Source organism: Scophthalmus maximus, chromosome 9 (genome assembly GCF_022379125.1).
Source record: "Scophthalmus maximus strain ysfricsl-2021 chromosome 9, ASM2237912v1, whole genome shotgun sequence".
Taxonomy (NCBI): Eukaryota; Metazoa; Chordata; class Actinopteri; order Pleuronectiformes; family Scophthalmidae; genus Scophthalmus; species Scophthalmus maximus.
In genome coordinates this window covers 15403565-15426124 of record NC_061523.1, presented here as the reverse complement: position 1 = coordinate 15426124, position 22560 = coordinate 15403565, and the positions used below count along the sequence as shown (strand labels likewise).

Below are 22560 nucleotides of genomic sequence, written 5' to 3'. Positions count from 1 at the left end.
TCCATTGTCACAAGATTCACATCCTCTCAACTCTTATTTTGAAAATGAGTATGACAATACTTGTGTTTTTAACAAAATAAAAAACAAATAAAGAAACATAATAAATGAAGGAAGATATTCTATAGAAGTGGGCAAAGCAATTCTGAGGACAGTTTAAGAAGTTTAATTCAGATCCCAGGCCCTAGTCCTAAACTCCTCATGGAAACATAAGCACAAATGAGCTGTAATGCAGGGAGAAGAGCCGTCGACTGGCATCACTTTGTAAAAAAAAAAACAATTTAACTTGACTCTGTGAAGCTTTAATAGAATCCAATGTGCTAAAGATTTTCATGTGATCTGGTGTTTCTATTCAGTCAAGTGTGTATCACTGTAAGCCAGTGTGTAGAGGGAGAGGACAGGACAGAGGAAGGCAACACACACACTCATCAAAATGAGCACTCTGCAAGGTTTATGGCACAAAATAACAGCACTGAAACAAGTGGGTGCATGATGGGGCTAAAGCTGAACTAGTCAAACAGTGTTGTGAAGTCGGTGAAAACCATCTGCCAACATCTGAAGGGTGTTGTCAAAGGGCACTTCTCTCTGTCTCTACTTCACAAGGGCTGCTGGAGTTGTGACATGCTAAGACTATTTTGATTACGCATGAAGTAGAATTACTTATGCCAAATTAGAACACAAACAGTTTAATTCAGGGTATGCAAAGTGCCCACAGTGTCTTTCTGACGAAGAATAAAAACCTTGAGAATGATAATCCTTCTTGCCCTTGGTTAAATTAAAAATCAGTCATTTGAGAGTGATGGTGATATGTGTGCACAGAACATCTGCAGACTAATGCATGAGAGGAGGGATATGATGATAGCTGTTGCTGAATGCAGAACAGAATAATAAATCTGGTACGTCCATGTATGATGGAGCCACATAAAACACTGGGTGTTAGTAACTGCAGTAGTAATTAGTCGTTGCTTTGTTTTTGCATTGGAGCACAAGCTGACTCTTTAGACCATACACACATGCAAATACACATTCAGGCCCTGGATCCACTCCTTTAGCTCAGACTTTCCCAAATCATAATGTCCCTAATCTTTCTCTCACACACACTCATTCTCTCATTCACACACATACACACACAAAAAGCCGCCATCATTCTTGACCATCCTCTGTGCGCCACTTCAGGAAATCCTCCTTCCGGGCGTCTGGTTTGATCTGGTTCCTCATGCCACCAAGCAGATTGGAGGTAGCTTCAGAGGCAACTATCAAGGGTCGAACCACGGTGGGTGGTATCTGCCGCAGGACGCCTCCCACAGCACCAGGCAGCCCCTTTTGTTCGTGGCCGCGGGATGCTACATCGCACAGAGTCTGAGCTGTGTCAATCACTCCCTGGAGGAGCGGAGAAAATTAATCATGTACAGGTTAGAAAAAAAACATTTTCAGCAGAAATCTAGCTGCAGTAATGTGGTTTCTATTATTATTTAAACTGGGTTTCTCATATATTTAGACAACTGCAGGAAGTCAACAACACAATTATTGCTAGAAAGTAACTGAGCTGAAAAATGCATGTGACTGTCTATTTTTGGATTCTCGGCTCTCCAGAAAGGCCCATAGTCAGTTTAGAGAAGGCAACTTTGTGGGCGTACCTCTCTGACAGTGTCGTAGGCCTTAGCAACACCTTCTCGGAGGTCTGCAGGCTGGGCGGCTCTGCGGGGTCGGCTGGAGGTGGCCCGGCCCTCTGTGATGGTGAAGCGATTCAGAGGAGGCGTGGGAGAAAGGATGTCGTACACCGTCTCTGCTGTGGCCTGACACCAGATAGAAACCAGAAATTAGTTTTCCTTTTCTTATTAAGAATATGTTGTATAGATTGTTTAAAGCTTTAAGGCAGATTACTTATTGTAGGTTTCCACCCAGTTGAACAATCTTATGTCATCTTTGACTTAGATTGCCTAATTCACAGTCCCCAGTATAGAAATACACTGTGTACCTGTATGGCCTGCACCAGCCTGTTGCTGAGCTCCAGAGCAGCTGATGCTGTTGAGGTGCCGAAGGATGCCGCCCCCCTCTGGAGACCTCGGATAATACGCCCGTCTTTCCTGTACTGCTCTATGGGCAACCAGAACAGATCCCTCACTCCGTGGACTGGAGAAACAGAGAGATAGAAAAGAGGGGATTAACGATGATCTGAAACAAAATAAAGAACATACAAATGTTAAGCTGAAGGTGTTTGAAGCAGACACAAGCAGTATCAACTCACACAGCTGGACAACTGAGTGCATTGGGCCAACACCTCCCAGAATGCCCGGCAGCTGATTCTTCCTGATGTCTGTCAGCCACTCTGTGACGGCGTACTGGATCACTTTGTCGACACCGAGGAGACTAGGAAGTATTGCAGAGGTAAAACTGAGACTCGCACCTGAAAACGCAACTGGTTTGCTTTTCAAACACAATGATTTAGTCTTAAAAGATCACAAACGTCTCGACACTGAAGTGAACCAGTTGCAAATTAGAGAGACACTCTCAGATGACAGTGATGTATCGCAAGCAACCAATGAGGTGTTTGTTTTGACAGAGCGGTGCGTTTTTCTACCCATGTCTGCAGCAGAGCCTCTTTAGCTTCAGCTCGGAACAGTTTAACTGGGCCAGGCCGATCAGGATTCCTGCAAACGTTCCCTGTGAAAGAAAGAGCAGGACAGACGGAGGGTGATTATTTCCTGATTGAAGCTGATAAGCTTTTGGTCAGGCCAGGTGACCGATGAACCGTCTCACCTGCTCAATGACAACATGTTTGCCATGATAATCCAGCCAGATAGGCACTTCAGAGGTGAAACGAAACTCCCTGGAAAAAAGAGAGAAGGAATAGGGAAAATACTAATCAATAACTTAAACCTTCATTCATGTAAGACTAGCGGGCAGAGTGTACTCACTCTAAGTGATGTTCTGCTTTCTTACCATCTAGATTAAAATTTTGAAACATTTGAAATTAGTTTGTTCTCCCCTTGATGTATCCCGGTGGATCAGTGTCTACATACCGGAAGTAGATTGGCTGGTCAGAGGAGGACGAGGAGCCAGCAGAGGAGGAGCTCTGCTCGCTGTAGGTCGTTTCCACAGAAGCCGTGAGGTCAGGTCCCAGACCAGCAGCTACCTCCGCCTCATCAGATACCTTCTGGGAGGGGTCTGCCTTCACTGAAAATAAATGGAGAGAAATATTAAAGAAACAACATATACATATTTACAATAACGTGCATTAAAGTATATGTTGGATCAAATGTTTAACATGCTCAAACTCCACAAAAAGCTGCGTAGCATATGAGAGAAGCCTGCATGATGGATGTTGTTTGAAATGTTGGTAATTTTGTCAGAATCCCTTCACATTAGAAATGTGAGACACCTGATGAAATTTTCAGCAGAACAAAAAACACCATCAGACACAGCTCACCTTCAGTTGCAGGGTCCACAGGCAGGTAAGGGTTAACAGAGGAGGCTAGATTACTGAAATAGTCCTTGAGGAAGAAAAGTGCGTCCTGGACAAGAGATGAAAAAAACCCCACAAACAGGCAGGTTAGACGTGGAGTCCTGTCACAATGTATTGTCCCAACTCATCAATATGCCAATATTTCTCTGACATGTGGAAGGAGAGCTGTAGTTGGACTTTTTTATTTGTAATTTGTAACAACTGTCATGAAAGAATTATTACTCAAAGTAGTTACATGTTTTCTGTAATCTGATCAAGTTCTAGTGTGAATATGAAAAGTAATGTCTGATTGCTATATTAATATGCCAATTCATTTTTGTAGACAGAGTTGATGTTTCTCCCTGGGCATTCATAGAACAGCTTAGAACAGAAGTCAAAAGAGAGAACTAAAGTCAGTTACTATTAAACACTCTAAAGTAGAGCTGGAAGGCTCTACTCTCTTCTTTTGTGCGTCAGTTACTCTGAGACTGGGTTGTTTTGCACATTACACAGTAGCAGTTAGTATTCAGTTTCAGGTGCTGGAGTTACCTGATCGATGTTCAGTCGTAGTGGCAGCAGACTGACCCGGAGACAGCACTCTGGACCACCAAGGCCAGACTCTGGACACAACTGCAGTGCCTTCATTGTCAGCTATAAAAATAACACACAAAATTAATATCATATAGTGTGTATCCCATAATTTCATGAGGTGATCCTGATAAAGAAGAACAAACCAGCTGAAAGTTTTTTTACCCAGTTATTTCCTGCCCCCTTTAACAAGAATCCTGCAAGCCTTATCAAAGCTTTACCAAATATTCTTCGGATATACTTGTTTTACAATAACTGAACTACAAGCACTACAAGACAATTAACAACATTTGATTGGTTCAGTCCCAGTCAGGTAAATTCCGTCAAAACCCCCTCATCACATCTGTCATATTAGCAGTTTATAAATCAGTCCCTTCTCGCCTCTCTGCCGTCTCACCATGTTGGAGTGGGCTCGGCGGGGCATGCTCTCGCTGGTGTGGAGGTAGAGGAATTTGTTCATTTGTGAGGAGGCCAATCGGTCGCGAACTTCCAGCTCCTGGACGATGAACACCTGCCTGGAGAGGGGCTGCTCGCTGCCAGGACCAACCCCGACTATGGCTGCCACTGACCCCTCCCCATCCGGCCCCGCTACTGCCAATGGGTAGGACTCATGCTGGAAGGACACCTGGAGGACAAACCCAGAGGAATATGTTGGGGAAGAGGACCATATCGTAGAATGCAGATAAATCTCAATCGGTGAGGTAACAGGAAAATGGTACCTGAGTAAACAGTACCACATTTGAAGTGTAGTTGAGCAGATAAATAAAGTCACATGAAATGGAAGCTCTTAAGTCAAGTACCTCAGAATTGTACTTACAGTATCTATAGCACAGTGTGTTTATTTTTTTGTGTTCTATCACTGTACCTTGGTGAGCTGGATCTCCATCAGCAGTGTGTGCTGACGTCCGCTGCCTCCTGCCCATCGCCAGGAGTTCTGGGGACGAGAGGCGCCAACGGAGCGAGACGGGGACATACGAACACCAGCAGGGACCGAACGACCTCTGGAAGGAGAGCAAGACAGTGAAAAGAGAAAAACTGAACAAACAACGTATGCACCTTGAGTAATTTTTTATGTGTTAATTAAATCCACCTACTCGTGGCCCTGTGTGTGTGTGTTACCTGTTTGCCTGCTGGGCATGTATGGACATGGGTTTGCCACCAAAGTCCTTGCCCCCATACAGATGCCAGACCACAGAGATCTCCCGTAGCACCACCCTGCTCTGGGGCACCGGGAAGCGGCTGGGGGCTCGGAGCAGGTCTGAGCTGCCTCGAGGCCGCGAGAAGTGACTGTCCTTCACCCTGATGGGCCCCTGGGACAGCACAGTCACCACAGGCTCCCCATCCCTGGGCTGTAACAAAAACCATGTGTGGACAGGCACAGGTTAAAGATTTGAAAAAGAGTCATGCTATGGGGCTACAGGTGAAGAAAACTTTCATCAGACAAAAGAGGGTCATAAAGGCAAGGACAGACTCACAGGAATGCCCATGCCAGGGGCCTCCAGGATGCAGAAGTCGTCGTTGTCGGTGGAGCCGTCTGAGCCTTCCTCCGACATCACGTCTGCCTGAGCCTCTGTTGCTGTGGCAACCAAACCATCTAGCTCAGAGTCCTCCTCCTCCTCCTCCTGCAGGACGGAGGGGCTTCGCTTCGGGGCTTCACCCGGGAACAGGTAGACAGAGACAGGTGAGCCTCGCCGCATGGAGGGTGAACCTGAAATACCCGGAAAATCCAACATTAAGCAAAGAACTGGGATAACTCAACCAAGCTGGTAATGCAATCATCACTTGTCTTGCATTAGATGTTAATGTTTTTAAGTTTGAAAAGAAAATCCATACAGACATCAACATAGATATAAAAGTATATATAAGGTAGAAAAGGTTGTAAAAACTAGGGGCTAAATCGTGCAATATGGGACTGAATTGTAAAACAAGTTATTTTATTTAATGGCTAGATTTCTGTTATGGGAAAACCATTTCCCACATTACTGACAAATTTACTACGTATGTTTACGATTTTATGAGCTTTATTGCATATATTTTTACATTTGATAAGCTCATTGTTCTTAATTTGACTGTATGGCAATAGAAGTGTTGCTGGTCTCCTCTGATTGGCAGGTTTTTTCCCCAGGTGACAGCCTACAGCCTTTACATGCATGATGCTGTTAGTATGAATGATGCCTGATGAATATCTGAAGACCAAGACACAGTGTTATTAAAGAACTGTGTGTTGGATTCTTAGGCCGGTAAAATGTGTTGTGTTGGGGAAATCTGACAAAAACCAGCCCACAGTGCTCTTCCTATTGACATTTTACAGAACTGGATCCTGCTGGTATGACCAGATGTGCAAAAAAAAAAGTGACAAACACGACAGTACCTGGATCTAAACTCTCTTCTCTGTGGCTCTTCTCTGTGTCAATTAAGGCATCAGCCAGATCGTACTGGTTGATCTCAGCGGTTTCAGCTGGAGGGCAGGGCAGCACCGATGCAGGACACTCTGACAGCTAAAAAGACAGAATATCACAGACTTTAATTTCATGGCATCAATAAATCATGCAGTCTTTCTTTGTAGCCATTTCATTCTATCTCATCTTTGAGTGCTTGTGACGTGCGTCATTGGCTGAACTGGATCACTATCAAGCGAGCGTTACAGTGGGTAGAACAAGTGGCACTCGCCTAACACAAAATCAATATTTAATTTTCATCCATTTATTACCTGCAACAAGGAGGATATGTGATTGGTTCTGTTTTTATTTAATCAAAGATAGGTCTCAGCCATGATCCTCCCAAATATATTGGGAGGATCCTGAATCTGGATCTTAAAATGATGTGGGTCAGATGGAGTTGTGAATGCAAGTTTTGGGTGAAGCAGCATATTAGCGGGGGATTGCTCAGCCTTGGCGGAAGTCTGCACTATCTCAGTTCTCCTGTTATTTTTATTCTCCAGTGAATACACATTACATACTGGTAATTTCTGGCCAGCGATCTCAGTGGGTGAGGCGTGTCGCGGTGGGGGGTGTAGGTCACCCTGGGAGACCAGGTACTGCAGCATATTGACCAGGGCAGCGCAGGAATCAGCACAGGTGTGGAGGTGGACCACGTTGTTGGAGCAGCGGAGCTCGAAGAGAGGCTGAGTCTGGAGGAGACAAGAGAATGAGGAAAAGTGGTGACAGAGAGTGAGATCATAAGAAGAGGGAGAGGAGGAAGAGAGGAACATCACAGAAAAATACCATTCTCATTCAATCACGTTTTACAGTTTAAAAATCAAATCAGGTAGCTACTCTAGTTTTTCTTTCCATTTGAGGATTTGAGGGCGACAAAAACTAAAAATTAAAACAAATAGTAAAGTAAAACAATAAGGATTAAGTAAGTATAAAAGAACATAAAATGGACTTAACAGTTCATAAAAGGACCTATAAAATATAGTTGCACAGTTAAATGACCAACTTTAAACTGACCAGTCACACCTTTTGTTAACCTGGTTACTGATTGGCTAAAAGGACGGCTCCATCATTGTTGAGGGACGTCATGTTTACTGTGCCTTGTTAGGTTTAGTCCAACGGAAAAATGACCCTCATCATAAAATTAGAGGTTTCAAGTCTGATGCTATTATTATAGTGGGACTTCATTATGGTAAAACAAATATTTATAAACAGGGCCTCTGCTCGTTAGTGGTTTGTGAAGGAAATTGGACCAAATTATAATGTTTTGTTTACGATCACATTTTCTCTGGCAGGGGCAGTAATTTCTTTTGCTGTGGTGCTTCATGATTGCAGAGTGAAAGCGAAGGAAACAGGTATGTAAACGGATGACGAGCGCTCACCAGTTTGCCTGTATCGCTGCCTTTCCATGTGGTGATGGCGAGCTCCAGCAGGTCGATGTCCAGAACACACACATAATCTGTGTGACATAGAAAAACATGGGGGGTTTTATTTGAGTAATCAGAATTCAAAACATGCACACATATATATATTTCACCACCAGGTCCAATTGTATTGTAGATTCACAAACCTTTTGTGCTTCTGTACCTGGTAAAGAGCCTGTTTATGCTCCAATCATCTCTCTATATGTCATACAAGAACATTTTCACAAGGGAGCCCTCTAAGTGTTGCAAGTCCTTCTGAAGTCTTGTGTAAGAAAAAATGGCAGACGCCATCTTTTGCAAGTCAAGTGGCCTTTCTCATCTGAATTTTATTATTTCAAAGAAAATTAGCTTCAACCAGTGGACACAGCTGTTTTTTAGTTTTCAGCTTAATACCATCTCAGATATCAATCACATTTATCCTGTTCAGACTTATGTATAAGTGCAGCTTACAAACACTCTTGTTAATACTAGTACTGTGTCTGTTTCTGCAGGTGGAACCATTCCCACACATCTTTACTCGTCACAAATGTATTTCTTGAACACAATGAAACTTCTCCAACACTAACACTGCATTTCCCAAATACTTAGTGTCAAATAATTCTCAGACACACTACAAACTGACAGGTACACACAGCTACAAGTAACCAGCTAACTTTTCAACATTAGGGCGACAAACAACCAAACACAAAACAAGGGCCAGAATGAAAAGATTCTGCTGATGAGACAAAGTAAGTGTACACAGCATAAACATGTGCATCACGTTTCTTACCTCTCCTTAAGTCAACGGTGTCAGTCTCACATTTGTCAGAGAGGTAGAGAGCAGAGTCATCCAGGATGAATCTGACCACAACACAACAAGAAAAACCGCAACTTGCATAAAGAGTCACCTGTTCATGTAATGTGGCACAAACTGACGAGCAAAATTTTAAAATATTTTCAAAAAGTTTTCAGCAAGTGTTTTATTCAATGGACACCGTACCTGAGGTGGAAGGTGGCAGTGTCGACGATGATATTACTGGACAGAGAGAATGACTCTGCTGTGAACAACACTCGCAGTGGCAGATACAGTGGTCTGCCACACAGAAAAGCAGAGGATTAGGGTGAAAACAGAGAAAGGCATTATTTACACTTGTTATTTTAATTTAAATCACTTTCTCAGGTGTATATATATATACCTGTAGTCAACGGCACAGGTAGTGAGGTGTGTGTGCAGCACAGTGATAACGGCAGGTGCTGTGTATCCCAGGATTGGATCATCAATGACATCCAGGAAGTCAACCAGCTGTAACAAACACACACACAAACAGACTCAGTTGGCAGAAAATACAGCAAATATATCATCCATCCATCGTCTACCGCTTTATCCATTTAAGGGTCGCGGGGGGCTGGAGCAAATCCCAGCTAACATTGGGCGAGCGGCGGGGTACACCCTGGACAGGTCGCCAGCCTATCGCGGGAGGAACCCGGAGAGAACCCACGCATACACAGGGAAAACATGCAAACTCCACACAGAAAGGCCCTGGTTGGCTTGAACCGGGATTCGAACCCAGAACCTTCTTGATACAGCAAATGATGAACATGTTAAATTCAGCCACCTAATTTGTTTTCAAACTAGAACCCAAATGGCTTTGCTGGAAAATAAAACAGAACAAAATGCACTTGTTGTAATAACAGCATGGGTCTGCTGATCTATTTGGTTTTGCAGTTTGTCGTATTGTAGGGTGTTGTAGGGTGAGAAGCTCAGTCATCCGTGAGGAGCTCGGAGTAGAGCCGCTGCTCCTTTGCGTAGAAAGGAGCCAGTTAAGGTGGTTCGGGCATCTGGTAAGGATGCCCCCTGGGCGCCTCCCCTGGGAGGTGTTCCAGGCACGTCCAGCTGGGAAGAGACCTCGGGGTAGACCCAGGACTAGGTGGAGAGATTATATCTCCACACTGGCCTGGGAACGCCTCGGGATCCCCCAGTCAGACCTGGTTAATGTGGCCCGGGAAAGGGAAGTTTGGGGCCCCCTACTGAAGCTGCTGCCCCCGCGACCCGACCACGGATAAGCGGTTGAAGATGAGATGAGATGAGATGAGATGAGTTTGTCGTATTAAATAATTCTTCACTAACTACAATGTATATAGCATATATTTATTTACTCTTTAATACTGGTACAGCTTCCAGCACAGACAGGATAAAGTTCCTGGTCAAGTCATCTGTGTTCTAGCACTCTGGATTTTTCTTTTTGTTATTGTCTGGACAGAAAAATCGTCAGTTGCCATTTGTCTACTAGAGAAATTGTCATTTCCCTCTCCATTTTTTCTGTACCCTACATTTTTTACAGTCTCAAAATTTATATTTAAGCACGACTCGTCAAAATGCTGTCAAAAATGCTGGTCCACAGAGAGCCATCTCTACCTCTGACACAAAATCCCCACATTTGTAATTTCCCTGAAAGTTATCTGAAAATTCTTTGCTCAGTAGGCAAGTAAAGTATGCGGTCAGAAAAACAAAACAAGAAAATAATAAAAGAGCTACAACTAGAAGGTATTTTTTAAAAATCTTTTTTCTTTCAAGGTAAAGATACAATTTTACTGCCCGTAACACAACTCGTTTTTAGCTTTCTTGTGCTGCTTCTCACCTGCTCATGCCAGCTCTGACTGCTCTGTGCCATGTAATGTCGCATGGTGGCACCTTGAAGTCGAAGGGCAACAAGGAACTCCTACAATGAAACACAGAAAACAAATATTACAAATCATTTCAAAACATGCAACGACACCAAGATCAGGCACACAATGAGGACATACCTTGACGTTCCTCTGTAGGTCCAGTGTGACTTTGATGGCTGTGGATAACATCTGTAGATCCCCCTCCCTGCCGCTCACGCTGCTCACACCCACCTCTGTGGGATAGATGGTAGGGTCCAAGTGTTTTGGGGGAGCGAAGCTTGGTATCTCCAATCGCTGTGGGATGGGGGTGTCTGTTACCACTGCTGCAGTGGTGTGGAGGGAAAATGTGCTTGATGAAGATACAATATATTCTTTACTTAGTAATAATGTACTTCAACATAATCCAAAGAGGAAAATAATAATTATGTCGCAATTAAATTTTTGACAACATGACAATGTGAACCTTTGTGGTAGAGCTCCACTCGTCTGCTCTCCAGACACAGGAAATTGAGATTAGGGTCATCCTGGTGCTGCGCAACACTGAATATCTTCCCTCCTTCCAGGTCGAGTATGATCTCCCCATGACTCTGGTCCTCCTGAATTAATGATATGCAATAAATACAAGTACATGAACTTTAAATTTTGAATGAACAACCCAACATAACAGATGAACAGACAACATATTTAAGCCCTGTTACAGTGAACCCTGATCAGTGCCTTCCTTAAATTCATTGTCCCTCTGATACTATGATGAGCAGCCACCAGGCTCACCTTCCTGTCTGTTCTGGCTTGAAGGCGTCCTTTGCCGATAATCACAGTGAGGGAGAGGAGACTGAGGTTGTGGTTTGGGCGGGGAGCCGACTGCAGTGTCTTTCCATCTGATTCACATGCCAAGTAGAACGGAGGCTCATCCTCCTCTGAATCAGAGTCTATGACGGCAAAACAGATGAAAACAAACGTTAACTGTTTAATTTCACTGAACAATGGAGAAACAAAACTCATTTAAACTTGCTTGATTAATAAAATATGTTTGGGCAGGCTGTTTGCTTCGATGTCAATCAGATCTACATGTCAAACCCACCCAGTCTGAAGGCCGACTTGCAGAGCTGAAACTCGTCGCGACGATGGCGGCTGTGGTCGGGGCTACGAGCTGAGGGGAGAGGAGGGGGAGGCGGCTCCCACATCAACAGATCATTGTTGATCCTTTTGGAGAAAGACGTCGGAGAAGAAAACTATTGTTACTTCTGATGCAGGATTTGAGTAAATTTGACCCTGAATGAACTTGGAGAACAATAACATTTTGTAAATAACAAAATATCAAATTGTGTTGGAGACATTCTACTGAAGCATTTCCCAACTTTTGGCGTGATCCCTGGATAATGTGAGTTTGGAAGAAAGAAATCTCTCTCTCTCTCTCGCTACACTTGAAATACCTGTTGTAGATGCTCTGGAAGGCCTGTTTGCTGGGTAGGAGAATGTAGGCCAGAGGCAGGTTGATGTCCACAGCACACTGACACTGAGCGACACACTGCGCCTGAAACTGACGCATCTCCTCAGGGTCGGCTGGAATCACCATCTTAAACGAGGAAGGAGGAGAGGACAGCAAAAATAATTTAGGTTGGCAATGTTGATAAGATGGCTGGCACATGAGATGTAAATATTTTTGTGTGGGCCCACCTCCTCCGTCTCAAACATGGTGCGGTTGGAGGAGAACGGAGAGCTGGTTTTGTCGTTGAGTTCACAGTGACTTTCAAAGAAGGCGGCCCCCAGGTCCCTGATGAGGCCCATGTTCGTCCCACTCAGACCTGCTGTCGGGCCCTGAGCATCACCTCCACGCACATGCACAGATATCCTGCTCACAGAAACATGAAAACGTGATACTGGTTTGAGTAGATTATGACAATATTATCTGTCTGATTTGATGAGCAATCATGTATAAGATTAGAAGCAGAAACACCAACTGTTTCTTCGAGAGATTTAGTATTGATTTCTACCTAAACATTTTTTCATGAAATATGCATCATGATCACCACTACTGACCTGGGGAGAGAGTCACGATTCTTCTTCACTCTGATACAGGGGAAAGAGCCACCCTCCCATCCCTCAAACGACCCTGGTGAGACACATCACATCAGTTCTCTGCTCTGCAGTTCACTTACGGTAAAATCTCCAAATGTATAATTTATAAGTGGTATATACACATTTAATAAATTATTTCACTATAAATGGAATAGTATTCTTTGATTCTTCGTATTCTTCGACGGAGACATTTTTATTATGACGTGAATAATTATCTGCCTCTAGTCTCCACCTGACGCTCAATGTCTTAAGAGTTGGGCTATAGTTTGGCTGATATTGTGTTGTCTGACTCTGATATTAGTTGTTGTTCTTAAAGCTTGTTTTGAATATATTTACTAATAAAATCCCGGATAAACAAAAGACAGGCATTGGTCAGTTTACTGTGGCTGTCCTTTCATGCATCATCAGTCAAACAACTAGTGATAAATGCTTGTTCCCACCATGCAGGTCAGTGAAGGAGGCCTCTAGGAGCTGGGTGAGGCATGGAGCCCACGGCTGCCCAGGGATGGTCTGGCCACCCTGGAGGTCCGGTGCCTCCTGGTGTTTCAGTTCCAGCTCCATCAGCTCCAGCACCAAGATTTCCTGCCGCACTGCCCTCTGAGTTGGAGGCCGACGCTTTGGGAGGGGCCGCAGGTCAGGTATGGGGAAACGAAGCCTGAGGACCGCGTGTGGGGAGAGGAGGGTGAAGCAGGAGCACAGCTCACTGCTCTGGGTCTAAGAGAGAAGGAAGTGAGAAATACATTGGAATTTGTATATCAAAAGAAAAGTTATCACAACATGGATTTTAGGGGATAAAGACAGTCACACCTGTAGTGTGACCACCGATGAGCTTGACTTATGGTTAGGGCTGGCCTAACCATAGGCCAGCCCTAACCCATAAAATTCACTTCCACTGCTTTAAATGTGACTAACTGCAAACTTTAAGAGAGTGCTGGTCACTGTTCAATGTATTTTCTGATCTGTTTGGAGGTTCTGTTTGTATTCAGCACATGTAACATTCAATGTTTCTTAGACGATGGGATTAATGTCTGTGGGCTCCCACCTGAGCGAGTCCCGGTCCAGTAGTCTGTGTGGGACAGTGGCTGAAGGCTTTAGTCAGGTTACCCAGGCGACTGAGGATGTCCAGGTCCAGCTCAGCAGTCAGCTCTGCCAGCTCCACCCGCACCACGCTTTCCCGACGCACCACCCGCTGTTTACCCTGACATCGCACACACACGTACACACAAACACGCGTACACACACACACATGCGTACATGCGTACACACACACACACACACCCACCCACCCAGACACACACACACACACACACACACAAACACACACACACACACACACACACACACACACACACACACACACACACACACACACACACACACACACACACACACACACACACACACACACACACACACACACACACACACACACACACACACACACACACACACAAATGATCATCAGATCATCCTCAAAACCAAGATGATGGAGGACATACACCATATAATGATACTTTGTGCTGTACATAATATTTTGTAGAAATAATCAATACTTCACAAGGGTAAATATTTTCCTGATAAATCTTTCCAATACCTAATCATAAGACAACATTTTAAAAAGTTGGTTGCTCTTTTCACTCAGTTAGTGTGTGTGTGTGTGTGTGTGTGTGTGTGTGTGTGTGTGTGTGTGTGTGTGTGTGTGTGTGTGTGTGTGTGTAAATGTGTACCTTACGCAGGTGTTTTTCACTGAGGCTATAGTGTAGTTGGGCACATGGTCTGGCTGCAGTTCCAATTGAGAACAGACCAGATTTCTGGAACTGAAGCAACTGGAAAGAGGCAAAGAGAGACAAGTCTTTCTCATCAGCTTAATAAGTGAACAACAAACATAAACTACCTTCAGACAACAGGTTTGGTTATATGGGATATAATCATCTCACATGTTAATCTTTGATCTGGGTCCCTTTCATTTCTAGTTTTAAATCTCAAACATGTGGCAGAATAACTTCAGTGTTATCAGTCGTTTCACATATCACATGATTCATATGAAGTTTTTTATTATTTTTGGGGACTGTGACTTTATTTGACAGTTTCAAGAGAGAGAGAGAGACAGGAAACAAGAGCAAAGAGGCTATGACATTAAACAAGAATCTCCCAGTTAGTCAGTGAAGAGTGTGATATACACCATGACTATCAGGCTGCAAGAAGCCCCTTTGTGGGATTGTTTTATTTGTTCCTGCAACATGACATTCATCGTGATTTCATGCTGGCAGTCAAACATAAGATTTTGTTCCAAAAGAAAAAATGAACAGCTGAGATTGCCGTGTTCAGACAATGAGAAACTACACCTTACAATGATCTTGTACTGTGATCAATTATTGCTGCTACTGCAATCAATTATAGCTACAATGAAAATACGATGACCTAAGGTCAGGAGCCTAATAAAAAATCTCAGGCACAAAGCTGTAATTTAGTTTTACAGTCTTACAGTGTGAACACCAGAGTCAGTTTAAGAGCACACAGACAGACAAAGAGATTTTCTACCTCGCTGTACTGGGGTCTTCCGTCCTCCCAGAGGCATTCTAACAGCTCCAGTCTGCTGAAGGAAATGTCAGAGGTCACGGCTCTGCTGTGGCGTCTTCCGCTTCGCGTCTCACAAACGACCTGCACTGCTGCTCCCGTCAGTCTGGGACAGAGGACAACAGGAGACACGAGAATGAGAATGAGAATTGGACACACAATTAGAATAGACATTCTGACAGCCTGGACAAAATATGTCTGTGTTTTTCTACCTTAGATGAGAGTGTGGACAGGCTTTGGCAAAGCCGCCTCTCAGATGGTGGAAGTCTCTCTCGCTGAACATGCTGTCTTTGAAGAAGGCCAACTCCCGAAAGAACACCTGAGACACCTGAGCCAATGACGAGGCTCTGTCAGTGCTAGCAGGCGGGTCCTCCTGCAGCAGGGTTAGGGTGAGCCCGCCAAGCGTCAGACGCAACAGAGCATCAGGCTTCATCTGCTCTGCCTGGCCGCTGTGTGAGCGTCCTGCAAGGAAGAGGATGCAATCTCAGATTTATTTCATAACACTTAGCTCAGAAAAAACTGAAAAAGAAAAACATAAGGAAAAATGTTTCTGTAAAGTGGGAACATGCAGGTCTGACTAAGTATAATTTGGAAAAATGTAGTTTTCACAGACTTTACACTGCAGACTGCTGATTTTACCTCTGGTCCGGCTGCTGGCCTGCGGTACACTCGACAGACAGCCCGCTACAGGATATCTCCTGGGACAGTTCATAAGGCCCTGGCAGGGAAAAAAACAATTGCTTATGATTTAATGAGTACATTTACAATTTCCATTTCTATGATTGTTGCTCTATGTAAGTAAGAAAGAAGACAAGATAACAGAGCTTAATTTTTGGTAATAATAATACTAGATAATTCTTATATTGATTTGCACATTAACCATTGACCTCCAGACAAACAAGGGGGGGAAATAATCAGGGATGTCATCTTTTATTTTCTCCTGGCCTTTTAGCCTCACAAAAACAGCCATGTAAATGCTTCAACACGCACACGTACGCACACACACAGTACCTGTGCAGACAGTGCTGCAGGCTGTGTGAGGCTGGCAAGACTCTGTGTAGAGGACTCCATGTCACTGTCTGACAGCTCGCTGCCGGAGCGCACAGATGTCATGCTACTGCTCATCCCAGTAGGACCCATAGAGTAAAACATATCTGCAGGAACAAGGACACACGGACACACACATGGACACACACACACACACACACACGCACAAATTACAGTACATACTACAATCTATTCATTACCTGCAAATTGCCGCAAGGAAAGAAGAGGCAGGATCATTTTCATATTGATGTCCGAATCTGTGTTCATTTCATTTAACACTAAAGGAAACAAACTTACATGTCCAGGCAGTTTTTTTATTGCAATGAAATGTTATAGTTAAATATTGATCTACCATCTGATAAAACCTCATTTTGTTTTATTCATTAATTATGTTTGCTGTTTTAAACTTGTGACTTGATTAGTAATAAATGAAAGGATCTATTTATATGTATGTGTATAAGTAAAAATGTCAGTGTCTGACATTATAACTAACTCCATGCGTTCAGGAGGCCTGCTGAGGTTATGTTTTATGTCAGACAGATACATTATTAATGGACATTTGTTGTTTTGTGTACCTCCATTCTCCAGGCCAGTGACATAAGGCTCCAGGTCAGGCTCTTCATCCCAATCCCCGTCTCTGGGACTGGAACCAAGTTGCTTACTGAGGTCTTCCTCAATCATGCGCAGGTCGTCTGAGTCTAACGGGCGGCCTTGCACTCCACCACACTTAGTCTCTGACTCTGAAGGAGAGGACAGAGAAATAAATTCATGTTATGCGAGGAAGCGAACCAGACGGAGACCAAGTGTGTGGACACATGTTTATGAGGCATTAATAGATGTCTGTGATTCTAATGTCTCGCTCTGAGCTACTGGGGAAACAGTTTGTCTTTATATATTGCTAAAGCTCGTAGCCACACAATTCCCTCGTATTTTCTAGACACATAAGAAGTGATGAATAATATAGTGGTGGTGTTGTTGTGGTCATATTTTGTTTGTGCATGTAAAAATGTAAGCAAGAATGTAACTTTTATTCAACATAAGCACAATTATAGAGAAATTTGTATTTGTCCTTGCTTCAACACTGAAATGCAATTTTATTTGAGTGTAGAAAATTACTCAGAAGGTTTATTTGATTACTCTGTATTCATGTTAGCATCACAGAGATCTCTATAATCTGACTATACTTTGACAGATTTTTGCTTTCAGCTGACCAATCACTATCTTTTAATCAAAAAGGAAGATGACATAATCACCATTATATTATCAAACACATGCTAATGCTAATTGCCATTCAAGTTGGGGTGAAAACAGATTCTTAAGAGTGTTTTAGTGTACCAATGTCTATGCAGAGGGCTGCCAGCAGGTCTGTCAGGTGGGTTATTTGATCTGGAGCCAGCAGCATGTGGACACAGCCCACCTTCCCATCCAACTCCAACTGATGAACAGAGACAACGACAGAGTCAATATGAGAGAACAGATGCATTTACTAAACCTTCGGCACACACGGGCACGCACACACACACAAACACACCTTTGGTCCAGGCAGCATTTCATTCTGTTTGATCTTGACGGTGGTCTCAATGAAACCGGAGCAGCTTCCTATGAGCAGTGGCTGAGACGGAGGATAGGGAGGGGCAGCCAGGGGCTTTGGTGCTTTCTCATCTTCCTCCTCCTCCTCCTCCTCCTCCTCATCTTCTTCATCTTCCTCCTCCTCCTCTTCTCCTTCTTCTTCCTCCTCCTCCTCCTCTTCCAGTCCTTCACTTGCTGTTGCTGAATCTGGATGATTCTCCTCAGGAAAACCCTGAAAAATGAAGTAAAATCTTTGAGCATTTCTTGTTACCAAAAACTTACGATTCTCTCAGGATTGTATCTTTCATAAAATCTATTGCCATTTATTCTTCTTTAAAGAGAAATAACATCCAAGCTTGTTTATGAAAACAAAACACAAGTATGTTTGCTTGTTTTCTGCTTTTACACCATTGTGACACACTAGTATTTTATTTAAAACCTGTCTATAACACCTTGTGGGATGTTACATAGTATAAAAGAAAATCTAATTATCTTGTTTGGACATCACTATGATTCATAATTTGACTTATCAAAGTCTGAGGCTGAGATTTCCCCTGATCCAATAATAAGACCATGAAACTTTAAAGCCCCATTAGATCGACTCATCATCCTTTTCTAAATGTATTTAGTTTACAATCATTCATAACACTGTTAATAAATGGGTAAGACAAGTAAGTCAATTTAACACATTAGTACACAAGTAGACAGATCGTCAAATTATTAATTAGGATAGATAAGTGTGGAGGAAATAGAATCCTTAGTGACAGACTGGTGTCCATCACCTGCACTGTGCCGGTGCTGTCATAAAACAGCTGAACAGCGCTCAGCTGGAGGATCTTGTGCAGGAAGGCAGGTGGCTGGTGGATGTCGACAGGCACGGCAGTCTGGCTGGCTGGATCTCGCACCGCCTCGTCAAAGTACTCCAGCCTGGAGCAACAGCGTGCAAACAAAAAACGCACATCATTTAGTGCGTACAAAAATGTTAATTCATTACATGGGGTTAAAAGTGGAGACGTTAGAAAGGAGTTGCTGCAAATGGATCAGAATCCAAATCTGCATCGTGACAGCAAGAACGTTGGTTTATGGTAACGTTTTTCCCCCATTTTTTTCATAGTAACACTGATTTAGGGCACAAAACTGTTTCAAACTATTTGTGGAAGTTACGCCACTATTCAAAAATCAATACACCTCACAGTGACATGCTGATCAGCACAAGAAGCACTTAATATTTTGTAAGGTCTGAACCACTGAAGTACAGTTACATCACAAGTGCCTCCATCGCTTAAGGGCAGTTGATCAGAGAGACAGCAGGAGCACAAGCTTCTGCTTTAATAATCACTACTACCAGTGAAACAAGCCTCATGGAATCTCGGATCAGTTGTTCTGTTAAGAATCAGGCTGTTGAAATGACAGAGCCTTCTGGTCACTGACCCCAGATCAACACGGCCATCCTGAGAGGCTTTGTCAATAAGCCAGGAAAACTAAAAGGGTTAAATAGTGTCACAGAAAAATACCAAAAGAGAAAAAATTCAGTCAATAAGAGCAACAATCACTGTCGTTAAAATTTTGATTGCACACGTCTTGATTATCAATTAATGTGATGAAATGAATAAACTACAGTGTACAGTATAAATCCTACACTTACCACTACACTGTGGTTTAAGAGACATACATATAATTAAAAAACAAACAAATAAAAGATACAAAAAAACATGAAGGAAGAGCAATAATCTTAAGGACTTACACTGGAAAATATACTATATTTATATCCTTCAGTAAGTGAATGTTGAAAAATTTGCTCAAACCTACCGTTTGATGTGCATCTCTAAGGCAACGCCTGTTTCCAGGTCCAGGGGCTGGTGCTCGATGCGGACGATAGTGTCAATAAAGGTGACTTTAATACGCCGAAGGACTGTGCACACACAGAGATGAGACATGCAAACTTTCGTTAGCACTGATCCCTCAAGTCATATTTTCTTAGTTGTTTGTTTGTTCATCTGGGTTTCTCATTGGACAAATATTCCCACTAATGTCAAAAACAATATCACAGAAGTCTTGCTGGATGTTGAATAATGAAGAGAGTCATAGGAAGAAAACTTAAGCTCTCTGTCGCCAGGTGAGCTAAAATTATTAATCTAATCTTCGAGTTAACAGACAAACAGACCAACAGATATCGATTCTAGGTCTTCATCAGGGTCTGACAGACACAGATGAAAAACAGAAACATACTTCATGTAGAATTAAAATACAGCTAATCCCATTTATATTGTGAGAGTGTGCAAACTTTACTGTGGGAACATTTGGTTGTATCTACAGTATGTTGCACCATTGCTTGTTTACAAAGTGAGGACACACAACTTTGATTCACCCGTCTCAATGGTTTGTGCAAACATCTCAAGCCCCTCCAGTTGGGCAGGCGGCTCTTCGGACGCCTCTGGGGGGTCTTTCAGGCACTCCTGAGCCAGCTGCATGCTGGAGGTCATGCTGGATGACCAGCCCTGGGAGTCCCAACCCCCGCCTGAGTGCAAACAAAACCACATGGGATTCAGTGATGTCTGCACTGCAGGGACGCTGTACAAAAGCTTTATTATTGAAGATTCAAAATCAGCCTTGTATTGGCTATTTACACTCCTTTAGTCATTTTTTCTCTGTACTGAAGCAGATATGTAGTGCAAAGTGACATGTGTACACCACCTTTGTGACTGAGAAGCTTTATACATTCAATGCGAGCATGTGTCATGTATTCATCTCAAATATTACATATTACAAGATTAGAGATAATAATATGTACTTATTGTGATTAATCGTAGCTGTGGAGAAGTGGTTTCATTTAGAGAGCAAACAAGGTCTTCACAGATGATAAATGAACCCATTCACATTCTGATATGTACACCTGTTTGGATTGCACTTAGAATAGAATACTATAATACTTGGAATACTAAATCTTGCACACTTATCTCTGCATATCAGTAGTTTGTCGGAATAGGTTCAGGAAACTGGGACAGCACAGAACCCTAGAAAAAACCCTTGACTCGAGAAGATGTTTTTGAGTGAACTTACTGGTTCGGTACTTTGGTCGACATGTTATCTGAAGACCAGTAACTTCTAAGGTGCAGTGATCGGTCAGGAGCGCTTGCCAGGGGATGGTCACCGTGATGCTGCTCACGAAACCATCCACTATCTCCAGGGGAGCTCCCAGAGACTCCAACAGCTCATTGATCGCCTGGAGTCGAGGGGGAAAACCACAGCGATTCAGTTGTGAGGAGGAAATGGGAACAACGCAATAACAGTTGTCTCATGTTGGCCAAGGAAGTGACCGGTTAGCAGGAGGACTTGTCTGTGGGGGGGGGGGGCTGAGTGTTCAGACACTAGTGACAGATGCAGCTGATCTGGCGATGCGTTTCCCCTGAGTGCGTTTCCTCGAAGAAACGCGAGCTCGTCTGTGAGCTCGACGCCGGAGATTGTTGTTGAACTCGAGTGCAGTTGCGAAACCGCCGAGGGTGCACGAGTCCGACAACAACACGCGACGCCTGCCGCTGTAGCCGCCGACAGCCAGCCTCCCTGCTGCCCGAGTCACAACTCACCCACACGTCCAGGTTGATCTCCTTGATGACACCGCTGCCGTTGTACAGGTCCAAGCCCAGCTGGTCCAGGCTCAGTCTCTCCTGCAGAAAGTGTCCGAGGTAGTGCTGCAGGAGGTACCGACAGGCCCGCTTCTTGATCGAGCCCGACCAGGGGAACAGCCAGCGAGACATGGGGCCGGAGACCGCGGGGAGAGGGAGCGATGGGGCGGCGGAGGAACACGAGTGCGACTACAGTCCTCCGGCAACTGCATAACAGACTAGCGCAAAGTGTGCGACAACAAGGAACGAGCCACGGCTAGCTACAGGGGGCTAAGGAAGGGGTAAACCGAAACTCCGCTTCACCCCTCGGGTCGACACCAAAACCAGAAAATGCTTCGTGTCAGGCGGGACGACGCTGCCGCGTTACGGGACGAGACGTTACTGCGACGGTCCGTAGCGGTCGCGGCTCATGTTTTCGTTGCGTTTGAGTTGAAACGGAGCGACAGGTCCCGTCGGTGCGTACCTCTTGTTTCGGGGGTTGTTTATTGTTATCATACGCCAACTGATGGTATGGTGAACGTACGTGCGTCCTACGTCACCGCGACGAGAGGCAAGACCCGGAAGCGAGTCGCGACTCCAGCCAAGCGCCATCTTTGTGAGGTCAAAAAACAAAACAAAGACGTGGCCAACTTTTCCTACTTAATTCCCCACAATGTAAACACAAGAATGCTTTGAAGGACACAGTGGAAAAAGTTTACATCTATTAACACAAATTTAGCGTCCTCTTAAACTTTGTATCTATTTTTACCCGTTCATCTTGTCTTGTACTCGGTAGCACTTGAAAAGTGCTTTATAAATACAATTTATTATTATTATTAAGATTTTAACATTTAATCCAACATTTTCCAAAGTAATAACTTGAAAAAATATCATACTCATAAAGATATATAGGATGCAGTGTTAAATGGGTCACCACCATAATGCCTGTCCTTTCAAATAGCAATGATTGATAACGACCAGAACCGTTTCTCACATTTCTCGTTTTCATGACATAAATCATAATTACGGGACAAGGTCTTCATAGTAATACATAAGCAACTGGAACAATTAAGATCCGTGTAAAAATAACATCAAATTTGGAGTAACATTAATGAAACACTTAATTAGTAAACACTGGTTATTGAAAATAA

The 22560-nt window shown here is 43.6% G+C and overlaps 1 protein-coding gene across 2 annotated transcripts; it reads right to left on the bottom strand.

Annotated features, from left to right (window-relative positions):
* Positions 1 to 147: 147 nt before the first annotated feature.
* atg2a (autophagy related 2A) lies at positions 148 to 21944 on the bottom strand. 2 transcript variants are annotated; one of them, XM_035649001.2, is made up of 42 exons: positions 21392 to 21944; positions 20868 to 21030; positions 20176 to 20325; positions 19617 to 19719; positions 18590 to 18734; positions 17770 to 18039; positions 17574 to 17673; positions 16814 to 16978; positions 16203 to 16345; positions 15831 to 15909; positions 15404 to 15653; positions 15156 to 15297; positions 14342 to 14440; positions 13657 to 13812; positions 13055 to 13328; positions 12576 to 12648; positions 12213 to 12387; positions 11969 to 12111; positions 11617 to 11738; positions 11307 to 11464; positions 10999 to 11131; positions 10674 to 10858; positions 10508 to 10588; positions 9065 to 9171; positions 8869 to 8961; positions 8659 to 8729; positions 7848 to 7924; positions 6990 to 7160; positions 6402 to 6528; positions 5506 to 5738; positions 5150 to 5379; positions 4896 to 5031; positions 4428 to 4655; positions 3992 to 4093; positions 3428 to 3512; positions 3021 to 3174; positions 2758 to 2827; positions 2579 to 2661; positions 2246 to 2367; positions 1976 to 2130; positions 1635 to 1793; positions 148 to 1377 (listed from the first exon to the last, which is right to left on the bottom strand). In XM_035649001.2, exons 1-42 carry the CDS (start codon positions 21560 to 21562, stop codon positions 1141 to 1143), a joined length of 6120 nt encoding a protein of 2039 aa, XP_035504894.2. In that variant the 5' UTR covers positions 21563 to 21944; the 3' UTR covers positions 148 to 1140. The 2 variants fall into 2 exon arrangements, with proteins under 2 accessions (XP_035504894.2, XP_035504895.2); XM_035649002.2 differs by having other exon boundaries at positions 10674 to 10855.
* Between the last annotated feature and the right edge of the window lie 616 nt (positions 21945 to 22560).

What these genes read in the sequence shown, in the direction of transcription:
- atg2a (XM_035649001.2), bottom strand. Translation starts at nt 21,562, where the DNA reads ATGTCTCGCTGGCTGTTCCCCTGGTCGGGCTCGATCAAGAAGCGGGCC. An exon ending in ACAGCACCGGCACAGTGCAG is followed by an intron (nt 18,040 to 18,589) that starts GTGATGGACACC and finishes TTCATTTTTCAG; the next exon opens with GGTTTTCCTGAGGAGAATCA. An exon ending in CAAGTCGGCCTTCAGACTGG is followed by an intron (nt 11,465 to 11,616) that starts GTGGGTTTGACA and finishes TTGCCGTCATAG; the next exon opens with ACTCTGATTCAGAGGAGGAT.